General features: G+C 35.1%; 1 protein-coding gene and 1 long non-coding RNA gene across 2 annotated transcripts in view; one reads left to right on the forward strand and one right to left on the reverse strand.

Moving 5' to 3' along the window:
• LOC122146157 overlaps window positions 1-17,710 on the reverse strand; it is a 43,102-nt gene extending 25,392 nt beyond the window's left edge. Inside the window, exon 1 of the long non-coding RNA XR_006160859.1 lies at window positions 17,576-17,710. This is a non-coding gene — a long non-coding RNA (uncharacterized LOC122146157). The remainder of the gene's footprint in view (window positions 1-17,575) is intronic.
• The window catches only part of LOC109063926 (ubiquitin-conjugating enzyme E2 E3-like), a 36,425-nt gene continuing 28,571 nt past the window's right edge, over window positions 17,643-25,496 (forward strand). The window contains exons 1-3 of the mRNA XM_042764201.1: window positions 17,643-18,019; window positions 19,728-19,934; window positions 20,901-20,951. Of these exons, the coding sequence (XP_042620135.1) occupies window positions 19,735-19,934; window positions 20,901-20,951 (251 nt within the window). The 5' untranslated portion in view covers window positions 17,643-18,019; window positions 19,728-19,734. The remainder of the gene's footprint in view (window positions 18,020-19,727; window positions 19,935-20,900; window positions 20,952-25,496) is intronic.

Genomic DNA, 25,496 nt, shown 5'->3' on the forward strand with positions numbered 1-25,496 from the left:
TTGTACTTCAATATAATGAGCTCCAAGTTTAAGGATAGCCTACACTAGTTGTATTTTTTTTTTCTTTTTTTTACTCTCTATTTAACAGCATTAACTGTTAAATACGTCTTCCTTCAGGCAGACTGAATGTTTTCCTGCCTTGCTAAATGTTGGGTCAGTTTGCGCGAGTCCCGCGCGCTGTGACGCGGGAGCAGCTGACGGAGGATTCCTCTTGGTCTTAAAGCCTTCCGCAAACGCCTACGTTCACAAATAACAATGATTTTGGCAAAAATAATGATTAATTATCAATTGATAATTTGTTATTATTTTGGTCTAGTGAAAATAATAATATGGGCTGTGGGAAAATAATGAATAAAAAGAGTAGGGCTGCTGTGTGTGCAGGCATGTTTCAACCCAGTAACATGACAACACAGCGTTCCTCACAGCTAAAAAAACAGACCGAGTTCAGTTCAGCTGGAGGGGGCTGGGGGGAAGTTCTATATAACTTGTGGGGGTCGAGATAAAGGTGTGAATCTCTTGCTCTTTCATATGGACAGTCTTATGAGGGTTTCAAACTTGCAGAACAGGTTTTAGGACAACTTTAAAGAAAGGTTTGATCACTTCAAATGTTGACTACTGTACAGCGCAATAAAGTTTATTAGTTATTATAACTTAATTTCAGAGGATGTTGCCTTAAAAAAAAAAAATTTAAAAAAAAAAAAAAACTGTTGCATTAGGGCTGGGCGATAGGCCTATGGCCTAAAAAAAAATCCCCGTTTTTTTTTGACAAAAAAATCCGATTTACAATTTAAATCGATTTTTTTTTTTTTTTTTGCCTCCCTACTTAAGATCAATATTCAAATGACAAAGAAATTGTTCAAAACAAGTTTTAATATAAAAATATATTATTTTTTAATACTAGCCCATCATGCCATCCACTCGGCGTTAAGAGCTGTTCAGATTAAAACTGGCAGCTCCGCAGTGAATCAGTGTCATGGACGGAGGACAGACCAAGTGTAGGCCTAAATCAGTTTTCTAGTCTATATTTTCATCTCGTTATGCCGCTGGTTTAGGTTATGTATTTATTTTTATTTCTTATATCAATTATTTGTAAATATAGCAGACACTGTCTAACTGTGTCTACACCGGACGGCCTTGTTCATATAGGGTGAAACATCTCTCTCACTCGGCAGTACAGTAGGCCTATGTGAGCGGAGTGGAGCAGCAACAACTTCCCTCCGCGCTCCGAGCATTTAATAATCACTAAGCTCCGAGGTTCATTGATACCAGAAACACTGCTCCGCCTTCACTCCGTGGCTAAAGTTGAAATGTTATGTTCATAATAGCTTTTAATAAATATAAAATAATAAAAAATAAATAAATAAATTTGTAGGATAGTTTATATGGGTATTTTGCTATTGTGTGCAAACTTTTTGTCCTACCAAACTCCAAACTAATAAAATTGTCAGCATTAAAAGGTATAATTGCTGCTTTCTGCTGTGCAAATTTTGTTTGTGATGAAAATAACAGTTTACATCAGTTATTTTATCTACAGATCGATGCATTTGTTACAGATTTCTGCTCATTCAAAATCAGATACAGATGAAGTAGCCTACTGTAAGATTACATTTGTTTGAATGCATTATTGCAACAGCGATTACGTGTGAATGTGCTGTATCTGTTTAAATCACGCTTTAACCCGAAAATAATCAGTAAAAGGAAGACAAATTCCTTGAGAACTAGCCTGTAACATCCCGCTCGACTATTGCCGTCATTATAGTCTTCTGATCGGAGAGATTATGAGTAGCCTATCAAGCTATAGCTAAATATGTTTATCATGTGAATTCTTGCTAAATATGCAGTTATATTACGGGCTGTTGGCATGACTTGTACTCGTGATGGAGCGGTGATGGAGCGAGTGAAAACCACGACGCTCCTGACTTTTAAAAAATCCGCTCCTCTTCAGTCAGAATCACTCCGCTCCGCTCATACTCTGCTCGACAGCGTGTCTCAAACACACGGGGAGGGTTGAGCCCAATCATTCTCAAAACATTAAATATTTATTTTATTTCAATTTTCGTTTTTGTGTTTCAGAGGAAAAATCAGTAAGGCATCTATCCAGACCGTTCTGAAGGAAGAATTTATGCAAATGCGTATAAAATTCTTTAAAAACTTTAACAGAGATGTCTAGATGGTATTTAATAGGTCTGCTTCCCACGTAAGATTTTTCTAGTTACTAGTCGTTCATTTGTCATTATTCAACTAATCGCAAGTTTTATATAAATTTACTACTATAATCCAGCCTTAATATATTCCACGCTCAAGAACATGCATTAAGTTCGTCACAAAGCACAGGCAGAAGTAGCCTAATAATTATGAAAAAAGGAGACATTTTAATTATTTATTAATAAACAAATGTTTTCTTGTCGGCTGCAAGATGAAATTCACAGTGCTGACTCTCTCCACATGGACGCGCCTTTAAACAGAAATACAACCTTCACAGATTACATAATGCTTTCGTTTTGAATTGATTCGTTTAAAATACATTTAAGCTTTCTGTAGATATATTTCTCATGTATGTGAGACGCCACAATTTTCAGTTATTTCATTATTAGGAAAAAAATTACGTGATCGAGAGGGCGCCTCCCTGTCATGCATGCGCATTAATAATTTTTGCACAAACACTTGAATATAAATAATAATTCACATTTTGCATATGCATTACAAAGTAAATATTTTTTTTACATGCAATTATCCAAAATAAAACCAAAACAAGATTTGTAATGAAGATAAAATATGTAGACAAATAAGAATAAATGCTGCGTGCACTCAGCATCATGCAGAGCAAATCTTGCACTGATATTTTACGGAATATTATACAAACCTGCATTTAAATGCGGCTGCAATTTATTTATTTATTTTATTTATTTATTTTTTACTTTACTTAAATTATATGAAAGCAAGCAAAGAAGACTCCATTTAAAATCACTGAAGTTGTCAATTAATGAAGCTCTTTTTATTTTTATTTTTTTACATCGTGTGCACTTTGTTGATAAGTGAGGACGTTTTATTAATCCATCCATTCTTTAGAGTTGCAATGATTTAGTTAAATCGTGCAGGTTTAATTTATTCGTTTCTTGTTTTAATTAGGCCTAAATAATGGGAGCGAAATTATACAGTGCCTTAGTTTTACTAAAATAAAGAAACTAATTTATAAAACAGCAAGCCTAGCTCACAATAGGCTACCACTTTTAATGCTCCGATGCAAAGTAAACCACATTTTCTTTTTAATAATATAACACATAATTCATATTATATTAATAATACTGCACACTATTTAAATGTGTCTAATCTAAAATATGGTGTAGAGAAAATATAAGCGCAGGCTCATAGGCTTGACATTTATCCTGCTTGAATTCATTCTAAGAAACGCACATATCTTCATAAGGACTAAACTTTCATCTGTGAATATTAAATATTTTTTTTTCTTTCATTTTCCCCGACTGCAATCAAATATAACACTTCGGTGAGGCAAAGCTGACGTCTATTTGCGAAAATGTGCTTTGATGCGCTTGTTTGAAAACCTGTGATTAAAGCGCCACTCAGCGGTCAAAAGCTGCAAATGCACTTTGCAGACGCCGCGGCGGCGGTACGAGCGGCGGTAGAAACGACGTTTTGGATGTCTACCTACTGTATTTCTCACTCAACACAGCACTCATGCGAGAAATCATTGTACAAGTCGTTTGCGGTGATTGTAAATATGCTTGTCATAAGAGAAGTGGCATTTGTTTTGAAACGTCCCTTAGGTTGCAGCACAGCAGCTTCCGTGTAAATATGTGATCTAAGGGGCTTCTATCTCTGCGGTGAGCCGCGAGTTCAGAACAGTAATCTGTCATAATCTTCCTTTTGATAAAAGCATTGTTTAAATGACTGCGAAATGACACAAAGGCCTCCAAAATGCAGCATTCAAAAGAAAAGTCATGTCTTCAGCGACTCGCAGGATACGCAGCTCCCCCAGGGGCCATTTTGACCCCTGGCATACCAACCTTCAGGTCTACACGGATGCAAAGATCCAATCCTGCAGAACATGATAGCTTAACTAGAGGAAGGCAAGATACATGTGCTGTTAGGGCTGGTGTACAGGAGGTTGTGAGCTTGTGCATGTTTAGCTGACTAAAAAGAGGTAGTTATACACAACAGAACGGTAAAACAATTTCCCAAAGCAATCACTTTAATTTTTTGCTCCATGTTTCAAAACATGCAGAGTCAGATGATCGCATTCACTTCAAGCCAAAAGCGGCTGAATTTTTAGAAATGTTTAGCTTATAGTAAGCTTGCTTGTCCACAAATTCCTTTTTATATAAAGCTTGACAAAGTCCAAACTGAGTTCATATTTAATGTTCGTTTTAAATTGAATTGGCAGCACCACTGACTTGGAATTAAAGAAAGTAGGTGGAAAATACAGCGTTTTTCCATTATTGTCTATAAATTATAAAAAAAAAAAAAAAAAAAAAAAAAAATTATGTACACATTTCAATACACCAAAAATTGTTCTTTCAACTTAAAAAAAAAAAAACATCTTTGTACTGCCTTGGGTATTTGAGTTGACTAAGCTTAACATTTTAAGGCAAGCACAAACCCATTTTCAAATGAAAGAAATCAATTTTTTTTTTTTTTAAGTGTAAGAGATATTCAAAATGTATTATTATTATTATTTTTTTTATTTATTTCAAACTTTCAGACAAGGCTTTGTAAAATTATGCAAAGCTCAACAATTTCTACATCCTTAAATTGAAATTCTGCATTCTGTTCGCTACCTCAATTCATAAAATAAAAAAGATAAAATTAAATGAAAAACAAAAATTAAAAATGCTGCATTGGCATCTAACTGAAAAAGATGACTTGGAATTAAAGAAAGTAGGTGGAAAATACAGCGTTTTTCCATTATGGTCTATAAATTATAAAAAAAAAAAAAAAAAAAAAATTATGTACACATTTCAATACACCATTAAAAAAAATTGTTCTTTCAACTTAAAAAAAAAAAAAAACATCTTTGTACTGCCTTGGGTATTTGAGTTGACTAAGCTTAACATTTTAAGGCAGCACAAACCCATTTTCAAATGAAAGAAATCAATTTTTTTTTTTTTTTAAGTGTAAGAGATATTCAAAATGTATTATTATTATTTTTTTTTTTTAATTTATTTCAAACTTTCAGACAAGGCTTTGTAAAATTATGCAAAGCTCAACAATTTCTACATCCTTAAATTGAAATTCTGCATTCTGTTCGCTACCTCAATTCATAAAATAAAAAAGATATAAATTAAATGAAAAAACAAAAATTAAAAATGCTGCATTGGCATCTAACTGAAAAAGATGACTTGGAATTAAAGAAAGTAGGTGGAAAATACAGCGTTTTTTCCATTATGGTATATAAATTATAAAAAAAAAAAAAAAAAAAAAAAAAAATTTAAAATTATGTACACATTTCAATACACCATTAAAAAAAATAATTGTTCTTTCAACTTAAAAAAAAAAAAAAAACATCTTTGTACTGCCTTGGGTATTTGAGTTGACTAAGCTTAACATTTTAAGGCAGCACAAACCCATTTTCAAATGAAAGAAATCAATTTATTTTTTTTTTAAGTGTAAGAGATATTCAAAATGTATTATTATTATTATTTTTTTTAATTTATTTCAAACTTTCAGACAAGGCTTTGTAAAATTATGCAAAGCTCAACAATTTCTACATCCTTAAATTGAAATTCTGCATTCTGTTCGCTACCTCAATTCATAAAATAAAAAAGATAAAATTAAATGAAAAACATAAAAATTAAAAATGCTGCATTGGCATCTAACTGAAAAAGATGAGTTTAAATAGAAAAATGACTAAAACTAAAATAAAAAAACCCAAATTAAATATAAATAGTAAATATATTTTAAAAATAAAAGCACATAATAAAATAAGTAAAATTTAAATGAAATCTGAAAATAAAAAAAGGTTTCAAAATTCAAATTATTAAATACTATATAAATAATACTAACATAATACTGTTTATACACTTGCGACGACGTTGCTTAAACTATAAGAGCAATCTTTGCACCATACTATGTTAGTGACGAAAACAATCAGCGATCAGTCCAAACGTGACACAACTGAAAGCACAATATTTATGTGGCAGCTCTCCTTAACTGAGTGTGTATAGAATGAATGCATCAAATTCAATCGGAACATAAAAAAAATTCTAAATAAAATTTTGAATAACACACAACCCTGGAAAACCCCGGCCACATTCTGGTATGTAACGCATGTTTTGCAATTAAAAAAATTCCTTATGGATAAATCGCCGCCTTATGAATCAATTACTCAAAATCTAATTAATCAACTCCTTATGGATAAAGTGACGAATCACTGAATATCATGTTTCTGTTGGAAATACATCAGAGGCAAAATTAGAAAAAATGAGACCCAAATGTGTTGGAAACCTTAACCAGCTGCACCATGCTCTAGCTTCACCAAATAAGTTTTGTAGGACCAACCAGCAAACTACAGTACACCAGCCTAGAAATTCATGCTAGTTTAAGCAGATCTTTGCCACAGGGAATAAGAAAGTGATGGAGTGAAATCACAAAAGAAACAGGCTATAAAAGTGGAGACCTACATGGCTGAGTGAGCTAAATCTAAAAAAAAAAATTGATAGCCACGCCAAGCCTAGAATCAGCCCACCATTACATTCTATTACCCATCAGGGGAGCCAGGGAAGAAGTGGCCGCAGATTGCAGTGATTAAAAACAAACTCTGCCAGTGAGCAGTCAGAAAGGAGGGGCTGCACTTCACTTTGTGTGAGCTGAATAATACAGCTGCTCTTCCATACGGAGAGGGGCTGGAGTCGGCTCGCTCTGTCTATCTGTGGCCTTGGGGACGCCTCTTGAAATGCCTGCACCGGCCAACAAAAATAACCAGAGCCGACTTCCCACTCTCCCCACAAACCACCACTGCACACCTTCCTCCAAACAGTCTCTAAGCCACAGCTAAACCCAGACAGAAAGAGTGAACACATATATATATATAAAAAAAAATAGATCAATGTGGGACAATGGCTCCTCAGTTTCTTAAGCTCAAAACATACCCTGTGGAAGTAAGGGAGCGTGAATGTTTCTAGCTATGCAAGTATGATTTCACACATTGTTCCGAAATGTGTCAGAACCACTAGAGTACCACAAACCTCTGAAGCTCCCTCACCCAAGAGCAGTGAAATCATGAATGGAAGTTGCGCATGAAATCTAGCCCTTTCTTCTACAATGTTGATTCATTAGCCACTGAGATGTTTCTTTGAAGTTTTCTGACAAGTTAACGAAGTAATATAGACACATTTTGTTAACTTTGATGTTCTTGTGATGATCTTATTTTCTGTTTCTAGCACAAAAACATAATTTTTGAACGGTTGTGCAACATATTTAAAACATTTCACCTCCAATCCAGTAATAGTATCTCCATTACGCCCAACTAACCCTACTAATTTTATACTGATCAAGAATCAAAATTTGCTTTCACATAAGTAAGAGCCATCTAGAGAACCAAAGTCAAACATATGAGCATATTCTAACCAACAATGCTACATATTGTAATATATTCTACAGCACATCTGTTGCACTATGGAGTAAGTATATTCCTGTTTGTCAGTGTAAGGCAGGAAAGGTGTGGAATTCTTTAGCACTCATAAGTAACAATATTAATTCAGTCTATTTCCATTTGAACACACAGCCGGTGGCAGCGTAGCAATTGTGCTGTCAGAGGACAATGGACCCGGTGGAGATACAAAAAAGAAAAGGGAATGGGAGGGGGGTGTTGATGATTTGAGTTCAGCGGCATGTTAAAGCATCACGCCAGAGGCAAATAAAAGACTATAAAACACTCCTGGATGGCACCCACCAGATCAGGTTTCCACTCCATCATTGTAAACCACTTTCCAATCTTTGAATATAACCAGTAATTGGTAGTGTAAGATTCCTGAGAGTTTCACATAGCAGATTTGAGAATTCATGGATTAATGCACTCACCCATCTGCTCTCATCTTCTGAATAATTCCACAATTTTGTAAATGCACTCCATAGTTATTCCAGCATTCTCTGATAATTCTTGAGAAAATTAAGAGTACTCAGACATGACAGCAAAGACTGATCTTGAAAACATCATAATTGCGCAACTTGAGTGTTTTACAACTTCAAAGTGTTTCACACCAATTGAAGTCCATGTATTTTTTACAGATTTCTAATATTATTAACTAAAACTAAAACTAGTAAAAATTGTTTAAGTAACTGAAATAAAGCTGACAGAAAATAAAATATAAATATTACATGCAAAACTCAAATGAAAATTAAAAACGGTGTCTTGGCAACTAACTTAAATAAATAGTTTAATCACTAAAAAAAAAAAAGACGAAAGCACATTAAAAAAAATAATAATAATTCACTAAAACTTAAATGAAAACTGAAAATAAAAGTGGTTATGAAATAGAGTGGTTATGATTGAATGAATGAAATACATTTGTCCATGTTGCAGTCCGTCTCGAATCACACTTGCGGAAAGCGCTTGAGAAACAGCGTCTCTTCCGCGGCTCGGTATGCTATCAACTCATTTTTTTAGTCTTGAGCAAGACTGTATGACATTCAGATTACATTATTTGACTGATATTTACGTAGAAAGGGCGACAGCACACCGCGTTAAAACAAATGATCATTCATGTTTTCATAACCGCTGGCCAAATTCAAAAACAAAACTAAAATTAAATCATCTTTGTGAGCAAGGGGGCCCGCTGGTGTTTCGGGGGCCCTAAACAGCTTGCATATTTTGCTTATAGGGAGGATCAACTCTGGGTTAAACAATAAAAAATAAAAAATAAAAAGATGATAAATGATCTCTGGCTTTTTGAATGGCTGTCACTGAAGAGGCAGGCTTTTACGAGCCAAACTTTGAAAAAAAAAAAAAAGTTATGACACACCATCTTACAAAAACATTTTATGGTACAAGAAACTCACTGCAATGGTTAAAAAATGTCCATCTGACGCTTATGCACATTGCCCAACAATTCAAAACAATGGTATCCTACCACCCACATCCCTGGAACTTTGTTTGATTATTGGAGTACTTGGATAAACAAAACGACCAAAATTCCCATCCTAGTGGATCCTTATGCAAATGTTTCTTTGACTGCTGAATGAAAACACAAAATTATCAAAACAGTAGCTTCCAACAGATGAGGCACTGTGTTTTTTCTGCTGAAAACAGAGACTCCAGAGTTTCCACTTCTTACAGGGCAGCATTCACTGGAATCCCATCAATCAATGGGACCTTATCTCTGCTGCAAGTGTTTGGCATCCTTCCATGCATATTTGCACAACACAAACAAACGCAAACACACACACTCACGAGTCTGGCACAGTTTGAAAAGACCGAACAAAGAGAAGACAATTTATTAATGACAAGTTATCAATTTCCCTCTCTGCTGGTAGCTTACAAAAAATGTTTTCACTTTTAGCATAACCAATCTTGTTAACAAAAGCAGAGAGTGAGTACAGTGCCTGTCTGCAACAGTATCAAAAAGATCAGAAAGATGGCTGTTATAAGAATACTAGACAGGGATCATCTGATTTTGTCTAAAGAAAGAATAACACATAAAATATAAATATTGTAAAATACTTTCACGATAACAAGGTTTTCAGAGCCAGGTGCTGCGACTGCTGTCCACCAAATGAGGAAACTAAAAGTGTAATGGGAAATTATTTGCTTACAAGGGAGATTGTGGTTATTGCTTACTATTCTAAATATAGGAAGGCATGTCTGTGGTTAGTAATTTGCATAATACACACCCAAGCCATAAGGGCATTCAGCGCAAAAACCCCTCTACATTATTAACTGCAACTGTATGCTTTTTTATTTTTCTGAAAAATGCAACATCCAGTATACAGCCACAAATTAGACAGTGTGACAAATATAATAAAAGAATAATAATAAATAAACAAATAAATACATAAATTATAAAAAAAAAATTATTATGATAATATAATTATATTTAAATTTTGTATTATTTAAACATTTAAAAAAAAATTATATATACACACACATATATATATATATATATATATATATATATATATATATATATATATATATATATATATATATATATATATATATATATATATAAAATTTTTATTTTGTATTGAAAATATTATGTCATAGATGATTTGTCCTATTTGGTATCCACATCAAATGAAATTTGCAAAACTGAAGCATAGAAATGCAAGTAAAGTGTACTTCAATGTTTCAAATAACTTTTGTGAAAATAAAATGTCAAAATACGAGTGAAATAATGTTCCATCAAACAGATATATTTATGTAAAAATGAAACAACATTTTATTCTGAGCTGGACTTATATTTATAATATAATATAATATATAATATAATATAATATATATAATATAATATAATATAATATAATATAATATAATATAATATAATATAATATAATATAATATAATATAATATAATATAATATAATATAATATAATATAATATAATATAATCTTATTTAAAAGAAAAAGGGATCATACTAAATTTGATTATATTTTAAAAGATTAAAAACTGATTCTTAGTGGGTGTCTTCTGTAAATCAAGGGGGTGGGGGGGGTATGAGTTGTTTGTTTTTTTTTGCTCAAAAAAAACAAAACAAAAAAAAACAACAACTTTTCATCTTAGACCCATATAATTTTCACATTTAATTTGTTGTGGTTTAAAACTATATTTCAACAAAAACAATTTAAACAACTATTGTTGTAATAGTTGCCGTTTTAATAATATTCGTGAAAATCCTAAATGATATACAGCAAAACATAAGTTAAAAAGAATGCATTTTTGAAGCCCTGCTGATGGGGCTATGGGAGTACATAAGACAAAGATGGCTTGGAAACATTGGTATACTGCATATACTTTCCAGTTTTCCTAGTACTAGTAAGCTAGTATTTCATTTCAACCATTCTGAGGCTCCTGGCCAGTGTCAATAAGCTCAGTATTGTGTCATAAATGTAGATCCTGGTGTGCTGTTCCTCCCTCTGACATCAGGCATGCATTCGTAAGTTCACACAAGCTCCTATTCAAACAGGGTCTCCATAAAAAGCCTCAGTGACGGATCTCTTACACTTGAGCAAGTCCTCAGTGTCGCACTTCAGGACATCAACAGTCTCGTATGTACAGAAAGCGGCTGAACCTGTGAGGTCAGGAAAAACAGAACAGATTGCACACAGCTGCTCTCTTAGTATCAGCATACAAAAGCAGTTGGAGCAAAACGTCCTGTTGCTGCAAGAAATTGGTATTTAAACAATTCTAATTGAATTAGTTATACAGGCTCTCCTCCAACACTATTGAATATGCACAAACACATCTCATCTACGGTATCAGCCACAACGCACAAGGTATAAAGTAGAGTTGACTTTTAAAAGCAGTACTCTTTTGTTATTATAAAGTGCTGTCATGAAACAGTAAAACAGCAATATGAACAGAAACCAGCTGTGCTTTTTTAAATAATAATGCTCTTTTTTGCCTCTATATGCTGACAGCTTAATTAGGAACTTATTAATATTCAAGCGCACAATCATTTTGGGTTAAAGCAATTCAAAAATTTACTCTCATTTAACCTTTTTTAGTGGAGGCAGTGTTGTGTGTTTATCAGCAACGCTCTGGGTAAAGTAAACTTGATGATATTTAACATAAGGCTCTTTTATTCCCCATCAGATCAGGTTTTAAATGGCTTAAAGTAGCAAATGATTTGTTGCATTCAAATTTTTACACAAACAGTTATAGGTCAACCACAACCCCACTAAAAGGATTTTTAGTTTCCAAAACACTGCATCATTCGTTGTTATAGATAAAAAAAAAAAAAAACCTCTAAAGCGTATTTTTCTTGGCAAGCGCAATAACAGCTCCCTTGTTATAGGCACTATTATTGTCTGTCCCAACGCTCTCTTCTTCCTGTATATGTCATTCCGTGCATTTTTCAGCACACACGAGCATATTCAATCAGAAACTGCTTCTCTATGCAACATGGCATTTATAGGTCATCTTGTGCTTTAAATACAAAGAGGAAAGGAAATAAAATGATCATAATTCTTGTATTTAAAGTCAACTTTATATCAAAACTGACACTTTTTACTCTCCTAATGCACATTCTGAGACTTACTGCTTGTAATTCATCAGTTGTGTCTACTCTTCACAGTTCAATCAGTTCATAATAGATTAAATTAAGGCACATCCTACATTTTTTCTTGCTTTGCACTGAAATATATTAAAGTAAAATGGGTTGCAAACATAATTTCATGCTGACATAAAAGTGGTCATGACATGGATTTAAAAATATATATATTGTAATATGTTCCTTGAGGTTCCTTGAAGTTATTTTTTGCACACAGAAAAATGAAAATAATAATAATATAATATAATATAATATAATATAATATAATATAATATAATATAATATAATATAATATAATATAATATACATATATATTTGCAAAAAGTATTATTTTCAACACTCAAACTGCTCAAAATTAACAATTTCAGGTCCCTTAAGACTTGTCAGTAAATGGCCACTCTTGTGACTGACAAATGCAACTGCATGAAAAAATAAAAATAAAAATATATTATTCATATAAAGCTACATCCTCTTTACTCTTCAATTAGTCCTGTTGTCAGGAGTAGCTCAAGATTGTGAAAGTAAACAAGCATCTCTATACAGTGTAGATAGCGTCAGTGATTATAATGGGTTCTATCTGCTTTTAAAGTGATGCTCGCATCTGGTCAGCCGTTAAGTGATTGAGCAGCAGTGGGCGGGCCTGTGATGTGATGGCGTAAAATTATTTGTCAATGACTTGCTCTAGAACGGGGTCTCACGTCTCAGTTCCTGGAGGGCCGTGGCCCTGCAGAGTTTAGCTTCAATCCGAATTAAACACACCTGATTCAACTAATCAAGGCCTTCAGGCTTATTTGAAAACTACATGGTATGTGTTGGATTGGAACAGGTTGGAAATAAACTCTGCAGGGTTGCGGCCCTCCAGGGGTTTGACACCCCTGTTCTAGAAGCACTCATATGCAAATGCATTTTCCCTGTGTGACGTCACAGATTCCTCAATATCCATTTGAGCCATTTTTTGGCGCTTGGTTAAATAAATGCTCTTTTTGTACTAATGAGGATGTTTTAAGCTATGAAACTTACAGGATGTTTTAATGGTACAAAAACCTCTTATAAGTCAAAAGTTCAAATTAGATTTTTCATGTCACGACCTCATTAAAGACAACTGTCACATTACAGAGATTTAATGTAAATTCTGTCATCAGTTACACTCCAAAGTCCCTGATCCCCATCCATTTTCATATGATAAACAGCATCTTGGACATTCTGCTAAGTGTTTTTGTGTTCTACACAAGAAAGTAAGTTGTATGGAAGTTTTTGGCTGTACTGTCACTTTGACAAAATGTCTATGATCATAATATTTAGATACGAGTCGATCTGTTTAGATACACGTCAATTCTACTCTGTTGTTTCTTAATATCAACATTCCTGTCCTCACAAACCATCTAAAGCACTTTATCTCTCCACTTATATTTGATTCATATCATGGCTTTTGTATTTCACTCTGAGCTCCTGTATTTCATTTTTTTTGACATCCAGTGGTAAGCACAAACCCACACGGTTCTGTTTTCTTTTCCTTCCCCCTGCTGTCAATGTGCTGTCACACACGATAAGCACAAGAAGTGAGACACCCGCACACATCATGCTGCCGAGACGCTAGGAAAAAACAAGAAAAAACTAATACAGCCTCCGAAACCTGCTCTGCTCCCATCTCTCCTGGAGATTATCACTTAGAATGCGCTTAGATTGACGGTCATGTAGCAGACAAGAAAACAGTGTTGCTCTCATCACAGCAATCTAGTTTAGTGGAGTGTGACATCATTTGCGTCAAGTGTTCTTTAATCTAACATTTCAACACAGGCAAAACTGAAACAGAGTTGGTATGAGCAAATGATAAAGAGATTAACATCTCAGTCCACTGACAAAGAACAATAGAGTTTGAAAGATCTTACAGATATGAGCTCTGAAAAAGTAATTGGACACTTTAAGTCACACTTAAAATGTCTGAATGCCATTGATAGCTAAATATCAAAGCAAAAGCCAAAAAAAAAAAAAAAAAAAAAAAAAAAACTGTCTCCATTTCTGTCACCTGACTGAGTTTGGGTTCATTGCTGCTGTCACGCTTTGTCTTGCTTTGTTGGAGACACTTAATATTCAGTAATATCATCGATTTGTCATCACTTAAAGACACAATATGTACGCTTTTGTAGCTAGAGGGCGCATATTCAAAACAAACAAGAAACAAAGGCATAGTTTGATGATGTCATGACTAAGTGTGGAATCGTTGGAGTTGTCGTCTTCATCCCCTCAGCCGATACAATCTAACGGGACTCGGGCAGAAATCATGTTAATTGAAGAGCTAATGTATTAAAGACTTATTAAGGTCACTGTCGTATGAAGCAGGGTGGGGCTAAAAGTCGTGGAAGCGAAACGAGGCCGCTGGAGTGATTGCTAATGAAGGACGAGCGCGATACACGGCTTGATAGCAGCAGAGCTTTTATTATGCCACAGTCGCCCACTTCCGCAACTTCCGGTCATGCGGATGTGGGGTAAAACAGCACTGTTTTATACTAGATACATTTGAGTGCATTGAAAGTTCTGTTATAATGCTATTCTGTGCGTTCGTCACCTGTCTAATAAAATGCATAACATATTAAAGTGTCTTCGGGTTTTTCCACGTTTTCAACAAAATAAAACTGGAAAAATCGAGGGTGTATGACGTCATTGCCAGACGACGCAATGGCACTATGGACACGGTTAAAATTGCTTATCTCTCTGGACTTAAACATTCTTCAAAACATTTGGGATAATGAAAGTACACAAGTCAGCAAAATATACAACTCTGTTCTAGTGGATAAAAAAAAAAAACGTACATATTGTGCCTTTAGACTATGGGATGAGAACAAAATATGAACTGAATTGAGCTAAATAGTGACACAATTGTCTTCGAGAGCTGCTTTATAGCTGAATTGTTTATACATTTTGAAAGATGGACACTTAATGAACTGAATAACGACGAGGTCTGACACAAATTTCACGATTTGATTCAATTTCGATTCACAAGTTTGGGATTTGATTCCATTTTCAATTCGGTATTGATAATTTTGGATATACAGTACATGGCAAATGTTTTTCAAGGAAAATCCCTCAACTAATGCTGTAAAATATATGAGTCAGTTAGTACTACATTACTATAATATTAAAAGTTAAAACGGAATTTTATACAAACACTTAAATTACACTAAATTACGTTTTTATAATAATACAACAATAATACCAACTTTACAATTACATAATTATATTTCTACTCCAATTTGTTTTTAAAATATATACATTTAATTTGTGTCTGTCGTAAAAACTTGACAGATTTTTTCAAAAATAAATAAAATATTCAAGAAAGTATTTTCTAGCTGACTAACGAGTTTATGGTCTAAGATTTGTTTTTTTTCTGAGGTAAATGTGATGTTTTGTGACATATAGTTTACAAGCTTTTATACTGACGTCTTTCCACGGTTGAAACTCTGATTGATTACACGAGACAGGATATGGATTTCGGTAAGTTGTACTCTTTCTTTTAACACCTTCATATGTTATTTTTCATTCATTCATGTTTATTTTGTGCTGTAACTGGTATTAAAGCGGAGGAGATGATCAGTTCATGTGCTTCACACTGCCGCTTCTCTTGAACTGAGGCTCTACATCGATCTGTCACTCTACATTAACCAATGCCAAAAAATTATTTATTGTTTGAATATTGTTATAAAATGGACAGAATTTTAAATCTGAGACATTTCACAGAACATTTAGATATCTAAGGTTAACTCACCTTTATTTATATGACGATTCATACAATACAGATTGTTTCAAAGCAGCTTCACTATAATAAACGAGAAAATATCAGAATCATTGATGCAAACTTCTTCAAACATGAAACAAATTCTTCTGTAAAGAGCTCTATAAAAAGAAAATAGTGTCATTATTTAGTTCAAATCAGATCAGAGTTGATTCTGTTCAGTTAGGCGATTCAGTAAAGTGATTCTCCTAAGCCTGTACACATTTTAAGTTTGGACCAAAACTAAAACTAAAGCTTGCTAAAGCCTTCTGGGTGGTAACTAGTAATGTAGAATAAACTGTGCATTTTGGAGATACCTGAGTGGCCTTACAGTACAGAAATACACATGCAACGTCAGAGCTATTTTTAAATGCTGTCAGAGGAAGGAAGACTAACATTTCAGTGAGGGAAATAATTGGGCAATGTTCCTTAACATGTCAAATCACTTACTACAAAAACAGACACTTCTGTCTACAGCTATACAGATAGTGAATGAAATGAATGAAATACCCTTGAATTAAGCATGCACTGTACAGAATGTACTATAACACTATAATATAATCTATGCACTATACACTACTAAAAATGTTTGGTTATGTCCTATCCAGATTATATTCAAACCATCCAGACCAACTAGCTGAGAATAAGCAGCACAATATAGAGGCATACAACAGGTTATAGAGAACTCAAACTGTATATGGTTCAGAGCAGTATGTAGTATAAAGAGGGAACTTGCAACATGTTTTATATTATAAAGCAATAAACCGTTCAATATACAAAAGTCTATATATGTTGGCTTACTATAAACTACAGATAAGTCATGCTAGTATAGAGTTAGGTATTATAAAATCAAAACACTAAAGACTAGAAGTAAATCCTATACAGCAGAATGTAATATAGTAAGCATAAAATCTGGAGAAGTATAGATTAACGACAATTCAATGGTAGTCATATACTACTGTATATAGCACTATAGAAAATAGAGATAACATAGAATATAATATATAGAAGATGACAGATAGAACATAGAACAGTATATACTAATAAAGAAGTGAAGCAGGACATCATAGATTAATCACGTAGTATCAAAGAGGAGAATGTACTATATAGAATTTGTACAGAATATCCTACTGAGAAGGAAAACAGCACACAGAACAGAGAACTACACTTTACTGACTATAGAAAACCAATACAGTACATAATATAGACTATAAGTCATGCATTATTAAAAAGCACGGTTTATTTAGACTAGAAGTCATGCAGTATACACCACAGAGCATAATGTAGTAGTGATATACATTAAAGTCATATACTGCATTGTCCATGGAAAGAAATCATACAACACACTAAAGAACAGTATACTAATGGCAATAGAGGAGTGAAGCAGTTCACTATAGAGAAAGCAGAATGTACTTTAGACTACAATGACCTCATGCAAAATATAGCCTACTATAGAGATAAAGAAGTAAATCAGCATATAGAGGAGTACACACTTTTGACTAGAGAGGAGGCATACAGCGGTACAGAATGAAGCATAGCAGACAATAGAGAAGTCATGCAGTGCTGTACAGGGACTCCCACCTGCAGTGGAATTCCAGCCAAACTTCTCACCCACGCTCAAAAGTTTCCGTGAGCTGATTGCTCTCACCATGGAGCCCTCACAACAACAACATGTCAAAATTTCCTCGCGACGCCACAACATCCCCTCGTTCTCGACACGCCGCTGATGTCTTCTTCACAGACACGGTGGTAGGTTTTTAAATCCAACTCAGGTGGAGCATATCGTGAGGTGATACAATTCCACGTTGGTTTAAAGGTTATGTGGGACCATCCAAGGCGGTAGACGCTTATGTCCACGCGCTGTATAGCGCCGCCCGTCGGCCCCGAGTAAAACTGCAGCGCCTCCTCTCCTTCCTACTCTCCAATGTTCACAGCTCGGCCGGAGCCCGTCGTCTTCCCGGCTCCATTTCAACTGGATTTTTAACACTCCTTACCACACCAGATCAGGACAGGACCGCGTCTAAGGTAAAGAAGAAGCTCTAAGGGTCTCGTAGAGTCCACATCAGGCGGGGTAACACCGTCCTTTCTTAGTGTTTTCAGGTCTGAAGTGAAGGGAGCTCGAAACTGACTTCACGCATCAGTTGGTACACCATGCTGATACTGGAGTGCCTCCTACCATAACAAACCTCTTACAAAGGATTTTAAAAGATCCAATCTGAATCTTTTCGCCCCGACGTGCGTTAAACGACTCGATTTTTCCTCGCAATTCGCTCGCGATATCGCCTTGTTCTCCTAAAGTGAAGGGGGTGGACATGCTGCGAATAGGTGCAATTATTGCTTTCCTTTGCAGCTCTTGAAATCTCCTTCTTCTCAGCGCTAGGTTCTGCTGGAACCGCCGTGTGTTTTTCTCGTTTACTCTCATAAGCTCAGCCGCTTGCACCTATTCAGCTGATGGAAAGCGAAAAACTCAAGGCTCTTTTCGCGGAGGAGGGTTTTGCGAACGTGTGATGGTCGCTGCAGCTTGTAACATTAAGCGCAAAACTGATACAATGTATCGCGGATCCATGTGAAACGTCATAATGGTTGCAACAATGTTGCCGCTGCGCTATTTACAAATACTATCAGCTCAGTCACTAATGGATTAAGTTGGTGTGTGTGTGGCTTAACGTGTGAAAACGTGGACGTTTTTTTCCTTCAGAATGACAACAGTTTGATGTAATTGGATCGGATCATCTACACGTTTGCTTGTGTTTTCAGAGTCCAAATACTGTGGATTCATTTTGATTGTTGCTCTCATGGCAAGCCGTTTTCGCGTTTATTACTTGCAACTAACAAATACCTCTTATGTTTACCTAGTACTTTTTTTAATTACCAGTGTAAGTAATCAAACACTGACTAGTAGCTTCATTAGTTACCAGTACTGATTAGTTACTAGTGTTTATTCATTAGTTGCATTCATTCCTGTAGTGACAAGTAGCTAGTCCATTGTCAACTAGTAGCATATTTTTGAAATTAAATTAAATGTGAATCGGTGATTCAGATATTAGCTATTCACTTCCAACTGGTAAGCATTCCAGCTGTTGCAGGTACCTATTCCAGTTTTTCTAGGACCTGTTTTTTAGTTTTTTTGAACTATTCAAATAGTTGCACCTATCTATTTCACTTTTCCTTAAATGCCTATTTGTTTGAGACTAGTGTGTGTTCCTTAAAGGCCTGTTTATTAGAGACAATTGTTACTTGTCGATTTAGATTTATGCATTTAGTGGATGTTTTTATCCAAAGTGACATGCATTGCATTAAAGGTATACACTTTTTTATCACTTCTTGTACTGGTAACATCTTTAATCTCACAAAATTTTAATTAAACTATAAATAAGCCATTCTGACTATTGATCACTTATGAAATTTACTAGTAGAAATTGGTATAGGTACTAGTTTATCTAATAAATAAGTCATAGTAAAGTTGAAATGGACAAAAATAGATGCATTTGTTAAATAAGCTTGCCATGATATCCTGATGGCTTGTATTAATAGTCTAAATGAAGTTTCTGTGATATGTCACTTTGTGTTTGCATACCCTCCCAGTTAAGAAAAGAAAGGTTTAGGGTTCCAGGCTGCGTTTAGGTTAGGGTTGAAGTTTCCACTAAGCAAATTTGAGATTTGCTTAAACCCCAGGAGACTCCTGCGATCACAGTCAGCCGTGGTTCAGAACCTCTTGTTGTCATTTACAAAGGTGGAAAATGTCCAGTGAAAGACAACGGTCAGATGATGAAAGTCCCAGCACCAGCAGCGGTAGTTCCGATGCGGATCAGAGAGATCCTCCAGTGCCAGAACCAGAAGAACAAGAGGAGCGAAAACAACCCACGCCTCCACAACAGCAGAAGAAGTCCACCAAACTGTCCAGCAAAACAACAGCCAAATTATCCTCCAGTGCGAAGAGGTAATGATGACATACTCTATCTGTTTTGTCTTTGAGCATTTAATGTCCTTTTTCTGTAACTCAGGCAAATCTTATGTCAACACATTTAACTGTTTTTTTTTATTATCACTTTGTGTGCATTGAGTTCATTTTCACAATGTGCCAATTAACAGTTTTAGCGTCTGTGCTCCATACTTGAGAATAAAAGCACTAAGCTTAGATAATTACTTAACTGCATGAGCAAAGAAGCCGTGTGATCAGCTTATATTTCATTTCAATGTTTACTTAGCAAAAGTTCTTTTGAAGCATCCAAGAACTTCCAAATAAAGTTATTTGAGGAACAAGACATGTGAATCAAATCCGTCTGCCTCGTGGATACTAAGTTCTACCCTCAAATTTCATTGGCACTGAAAAAAAAACAGTAACCAATCAATCCACATCAGTGCTAATTAAAACACCATAGACTTTCTCAATGTGGGTGAAATGACAGATCAAAAACAAACTGTTATTCTTAGAAAATGTCAAAAATCCTGCCCTGGCTCCTTTACACGCTGTTGATAATGCTTTAGTAACAGCACCAGAGCTGTGCATTAAAGCTCTTGTCAAATATGCCCGAGAACACCCCCCTCCCTCCCTCTGCCTCATTTACATATAAGCTTGAAAAGAAAATCTTTTGTGCTTAAAGTGACTTAAACCCGCCGATGAGGGGCGGGGTGTGAGCTAAGGGGAGCGGGCTTTGAGCTGAGGTGAAGATCAGCAGTGTGCGATGGGGGGAAAGGCAGAAACGAGCACGGCAAAGTTTTCCTGTTATGGGATTCGGGTTATGCCTCCGAGAACAAAGAGGAAGCAGCCATGTTAGCTTTGCTGAAGGGAGAGCCAGCCGTGCAGTAAACGCGGCAGAGGTAGAGGGCAGTGTAATTCCCTGGCTGCTTACAATTCTCACAGCTTTCTCTCCATCTCTCTCTTTCTCTCTTCTTTCCCTCGCAGAATCCAGAAAGAGCTTGCAGAAATCACTCTGGATCCTCCACCCAACTGCAGGTATGTTATTTAAGCGTGCTGTCGTATATTATTCCTTTATGGGTTGCTTTGAAAAAGGTTCGCTGTGGGAAAGAGTCGACTTTTAGCACCAACTGTTGGAGTTTTTAGACTCGTTTTAAACTGATGGATTCACTCAGGACGGATGTGGCATTTTGCTCCTCGGCTTCAAAGAGCTAGGAAGGATAGTGCTTTTTTTTTTTTCTTCCTCTGGGCATTATTGTTGCTGATGTTCCTGTGGTCTTGCAGTTGTTATGTTTTAATAATATGGCAGATGCTGCTCTGAAACATATGGCTCTGATTTCACATCCTCATGCTGAACTTACTGCTGAACCCCCATCTGTTTAAATGAGCTGACCTAGAGATGCCAGAACAAGACGAGGCAGCTTTTAAAGTTCCCTCTGTAGCTCTCTTTTTTTTTATGCTTTGAAGGACGGCCGTTTTCTGATTGTTTCTTGGTGATTTTTACAGTCCTTTCATTAGGTGGATTTTTATTGGAAGAGTCTCCTCTGGTTGGTATTGTAATATTCTTAACAGTCTCTGTTGGATATGTTTTGACTTTCTGTAATACTGGAAAAGATTTATGCTTATTGATTTATGCCTTTCAAATCAAATTTTATAGGCATTATGTCATGTATTGCTCTATCTGAGGTGGTTTGATAGTGTGCATTTATTGGGATCATATTTTAGTGAAAGACTGGTCATTTTGAGTTTATCAGTATTGGTTGTCAACTGAGCATTTTGCAGAAAACACTCTGCTGTTCATTTTGAGGTCAAGTTAGAAATTAATACTTTTATTCAGAAAGGATGTATTACAGAAATTGTTTGTAGCATTACAAAATATTATTGTAACAGCCTTTTAAATATTCTGTTCATCAAAGAGTCTGGAGAAAAGACTAGTTTTTACAAAAATAATAAACAGTACAGATGTTTTCAACCTCGATAATGAGTGCCAAATTGGTATATTAAAATAATTATCTGAAGGACCATATGAGTAATGACTGGAATATTGGCTGCTGAAAATTCAGCTTTGCGATCACAGGAATAAATTAAATTTTTTACATTTATTAAGACAGAAATGCAATATGAAAAGAAAGATTAAATTATAATAATTTTGACTTTTTATTAATTATTCTCCAAGCATAAGAGATGTCTTTCAAAATAAATAAAGTACTGACCCCTAATTTTTGAACAGTATTGTATATTTTAGCTGCTGTAGTTTTTGCCATTGAAAAAAACCCACATTGGTTGATGAGAGTTACATTTAACGGACAGAGAGGCTTTAAATGTAGAGTTTCAGTGGAATCTGAACCCTAAAAAAATCTTATACCTGCTGTGCAACAAATGCATTCAGCCTTGTTGTTTTTGTTAATTTAACAGTCAAGAAGAATGCTTGAGTGTCTCAGTTACCCAACATCAGATAAAGCTGAGTGCAAGTCCAATGTCCAAAAGCAGGCATTGAACACAGCAAGTTAATTTGATCCAACGTCATGTCAGAAACTCCTCCAGCAACTGGTCTCAGCTCGGTTGACAGGTCATGCACTACTGACTCTACACACTAGGGCTGATAAAGCACAGCAGATCCATAAATGTACCATGGTATGATATTTTTTTTTGACATATTTTCGCACTTGACCCGGATGACAGTGTGCTGCTGTTCAGTTTAGGCGGTGTGACATCAAGCGTAAAAGCAATGCATTGATGCATGAGATTTTTTACATATGTTTTTAATACATTTACTGAAATTTGAGTTTCATTCTGTGATTTATTGTATTATTATTCTTTGCATAGATTTTAATAACCATTAAAGCTTAACAAGTATGAAATATAACAGCTGAAATTTTGGTGTGCTCGTTACAGACTGAAAAAAAAATTTGGTGTAGAAATAGTTTTCACTCAGAAATTGCAAGTAAATTTCACAACTAATTACAAAAATAACAACTAACACATTGAATTAAAATGTAAAATTTAGAAGTGTAAAGACTAAAATAGTATTTTCTTGTAAAACATACTCCAATAATCCAATAACATTTTTTGGGGGGGTACACAAACTATTGTATTGCTTCAGAAGAACTGAAATGTAGTGAAATAATGAGCCTTATTTACCACTTTTATGATTCTTTTATGGTGATTTTTTTTTTTTTTTTATCCTTTTTGAAGCCTGAAAACTTAAGTCACTATTTATTGTGATTGAAATAAAAAATAGCTGCCAGATTTAGAATTTCTCCCCTTTTGTGTTCCACGAAAGTAAGTCAGTCATAAGGGTTTCAAACAACTGGAGAATTTTCAATTTTTGGGTGAACTGTTCCTAAGAGCAAATGTTCAGAAATGAAAAATGCCATGCTTTATTGAGAGGGCGCAACACAGTGTGCGCTCTGCCAGCCGTGAGATCAGTTCAGCAGCTTGGAGCCACAAGCCAGAGATGCTGATAATGGTAATTGACAATGCAGGGATTTGGTGGCTTTTCATGGTCTGATCTGTGCAGCCACACAGTTCAGCACACTGAGATGTTTATCCCTTAACGTTCATCATTAGCTCCCTCACTGGCACTTTTCTCAGACAGGATTTCCCTCGAGCGCAGTTTACCTGGAGGCTGACATATTATACTGATTTGTTGGTAATGTGCCACATCACATAGTATCTGTGGGAACATATCACATATCACTCTGGGCTTCCATATGGCTCTCAGTTGATTTCTTACAGTAGGTCTGGGCTTCATTACTTGAATGAAATGAAAATTCATGTCATTCCAAACCAGCATACTGTTCTTTTTCCTGGGGAGAAAAAAAGTAGGCTTTTTTTTTTAAAAGTATTTTCTAAGCAGCTCTTGCCATATAGTGACATTTATAGTGATCAGATGCTTTCAAAAAAGATTAAAGGAATAGTTCACCCAATTTTTGTGAAAATGTTCTCACCCTCAGGCCATCCAAGATGTAGATCATTATTGGAACAGCATAATTTCAGCAACAATCAGCTTAATCAATAGTAATAGTAAGAGTAATTTAGCTTTCCATCACTTGCTTACCAATGGAACCTCTGAAGTGAATGGGTGCCATCACTTTATCAGTCCAAACAGCTTATAAAAATGAAATTACGTATATAGAGGACTTGTATTTTTGCAGGAAACAACGGTTTGAAGTAAAAAAAAAAAAAACTTGATGGAATTGTGCTTCACAAGATAGATGGAAAGGAGGTTTTTTTTTTTTATCAGCGGTGTGGAGTCTCAATCTGACGGCACCCATTCACTTATTATTGGAGGTGGGAGATCACAACGCTGTCCTCAAAGATTCTAATCAATTTTGGAAACTTCAGAATTACATAAGATATGTACTGTGAGAAATGTGCTTTTTCTTATACTCGCCAGTATTTCAGTTTTTTCTTTTCTAAATGCTCTACGAAGGCAGAATGCTTTAAGGACCGGACAAAACATCTGATATATTAAAAGGGATCCATGCATTAGTGTGAATGCATCCTTTAAAGCCTGCCATCTGTCATCAGTAATAATCAAACAGTAATAATGCTGCGTAAAAAAAAAAAAAGCCATCACTGTTTTGTTTTTTGCTTATAATTGGTTATATTATTTGTAAGTTTGAAGTTGTAATTATTTAACATTTCTTAACATATTTTTATTTATTATTTTTAAGTATTTTAAAAAGCACAAATGCACATAAATGTGATATTCAACAATGGGAAACTCATTCATTAATGAGAAAAAAAATGTAGATCAAGAACCGTTTTGGAACTGGATTGTGATTCCCAAATTCAGAATCATATGAGGTGCCTGCTAGATTGAGCATGACTCATTTGCACAGTATGCAGGGGTCTCGAGACAAATGTTTTGGGTGAGATATTCTTTTAATCAGGCAGCGCTCTGGTGTTTCTGTCAGCTTTCCGTCAGAGATTGATAGCGTAAACTGTGCTTTTGTCACTGGTTTCACGCTGCTGTTGTAATAACTGTTTAGGCGGGCACAGTTACGCTAACGTGTCTGAAATGATGTGTTCCAGCATGACTAAAGGGGAAAATGGTTATGGTGATTCACTTAGAGACACATTCAAATGTTTCTGTGATCAGGTGCTGCCTGACTTTCTGCATTTTTCTGCAAATCTCTGTCCAGCCAGTCAGCCACTCTCCCCGTCGCTGTGATTTACAGCTAGATTCTTCCTAAGAAGATTTTTAACAGCGATGTGGAGAGTGCTCTGAGTTTTTAAGCAATCTATTAAAATTCATGCCATGGAGCGAGACGCCGATTGCTTCCCAGCATGAATTTGCATGTCTTCATAAAAATAAACAGTAAAACTCAAATGGCCTCTAAACATGAATGATGGGAACTAGTTGAAGCCTTTCATCCATGCTGAACAGGCAGAAAGAGGAAGCACTGCAAAAAGAAAGAAAAAATGATCTTGCGCTATAGTCTCAGCGAAGCTACTTACAGATAATATTGCATTTGTTTATATTCTCTGCTGTTTAACTTCAGTTGTGGTTTATGGTTTGAATTGTCACATTTATATAACAAAATATAACATGTAAGGGTTGTAAATAATTCCCCT

The sequence above is a fragment of the Cyprinus carpio genome, chromosome A9, assembly GCF_018340385.1.
Source record: "Cyprinus carpio isolate SPL01 chromosome A9, ASM1834038v1, whole genome shotgun sequence".
Classification (NCBI taxonomy): Eukaryota; Metazoa; Chordata; class Actinopteri; order Cypriniformes; family Cyprinidae; genus Cyprinus; species Cyprinus carpio.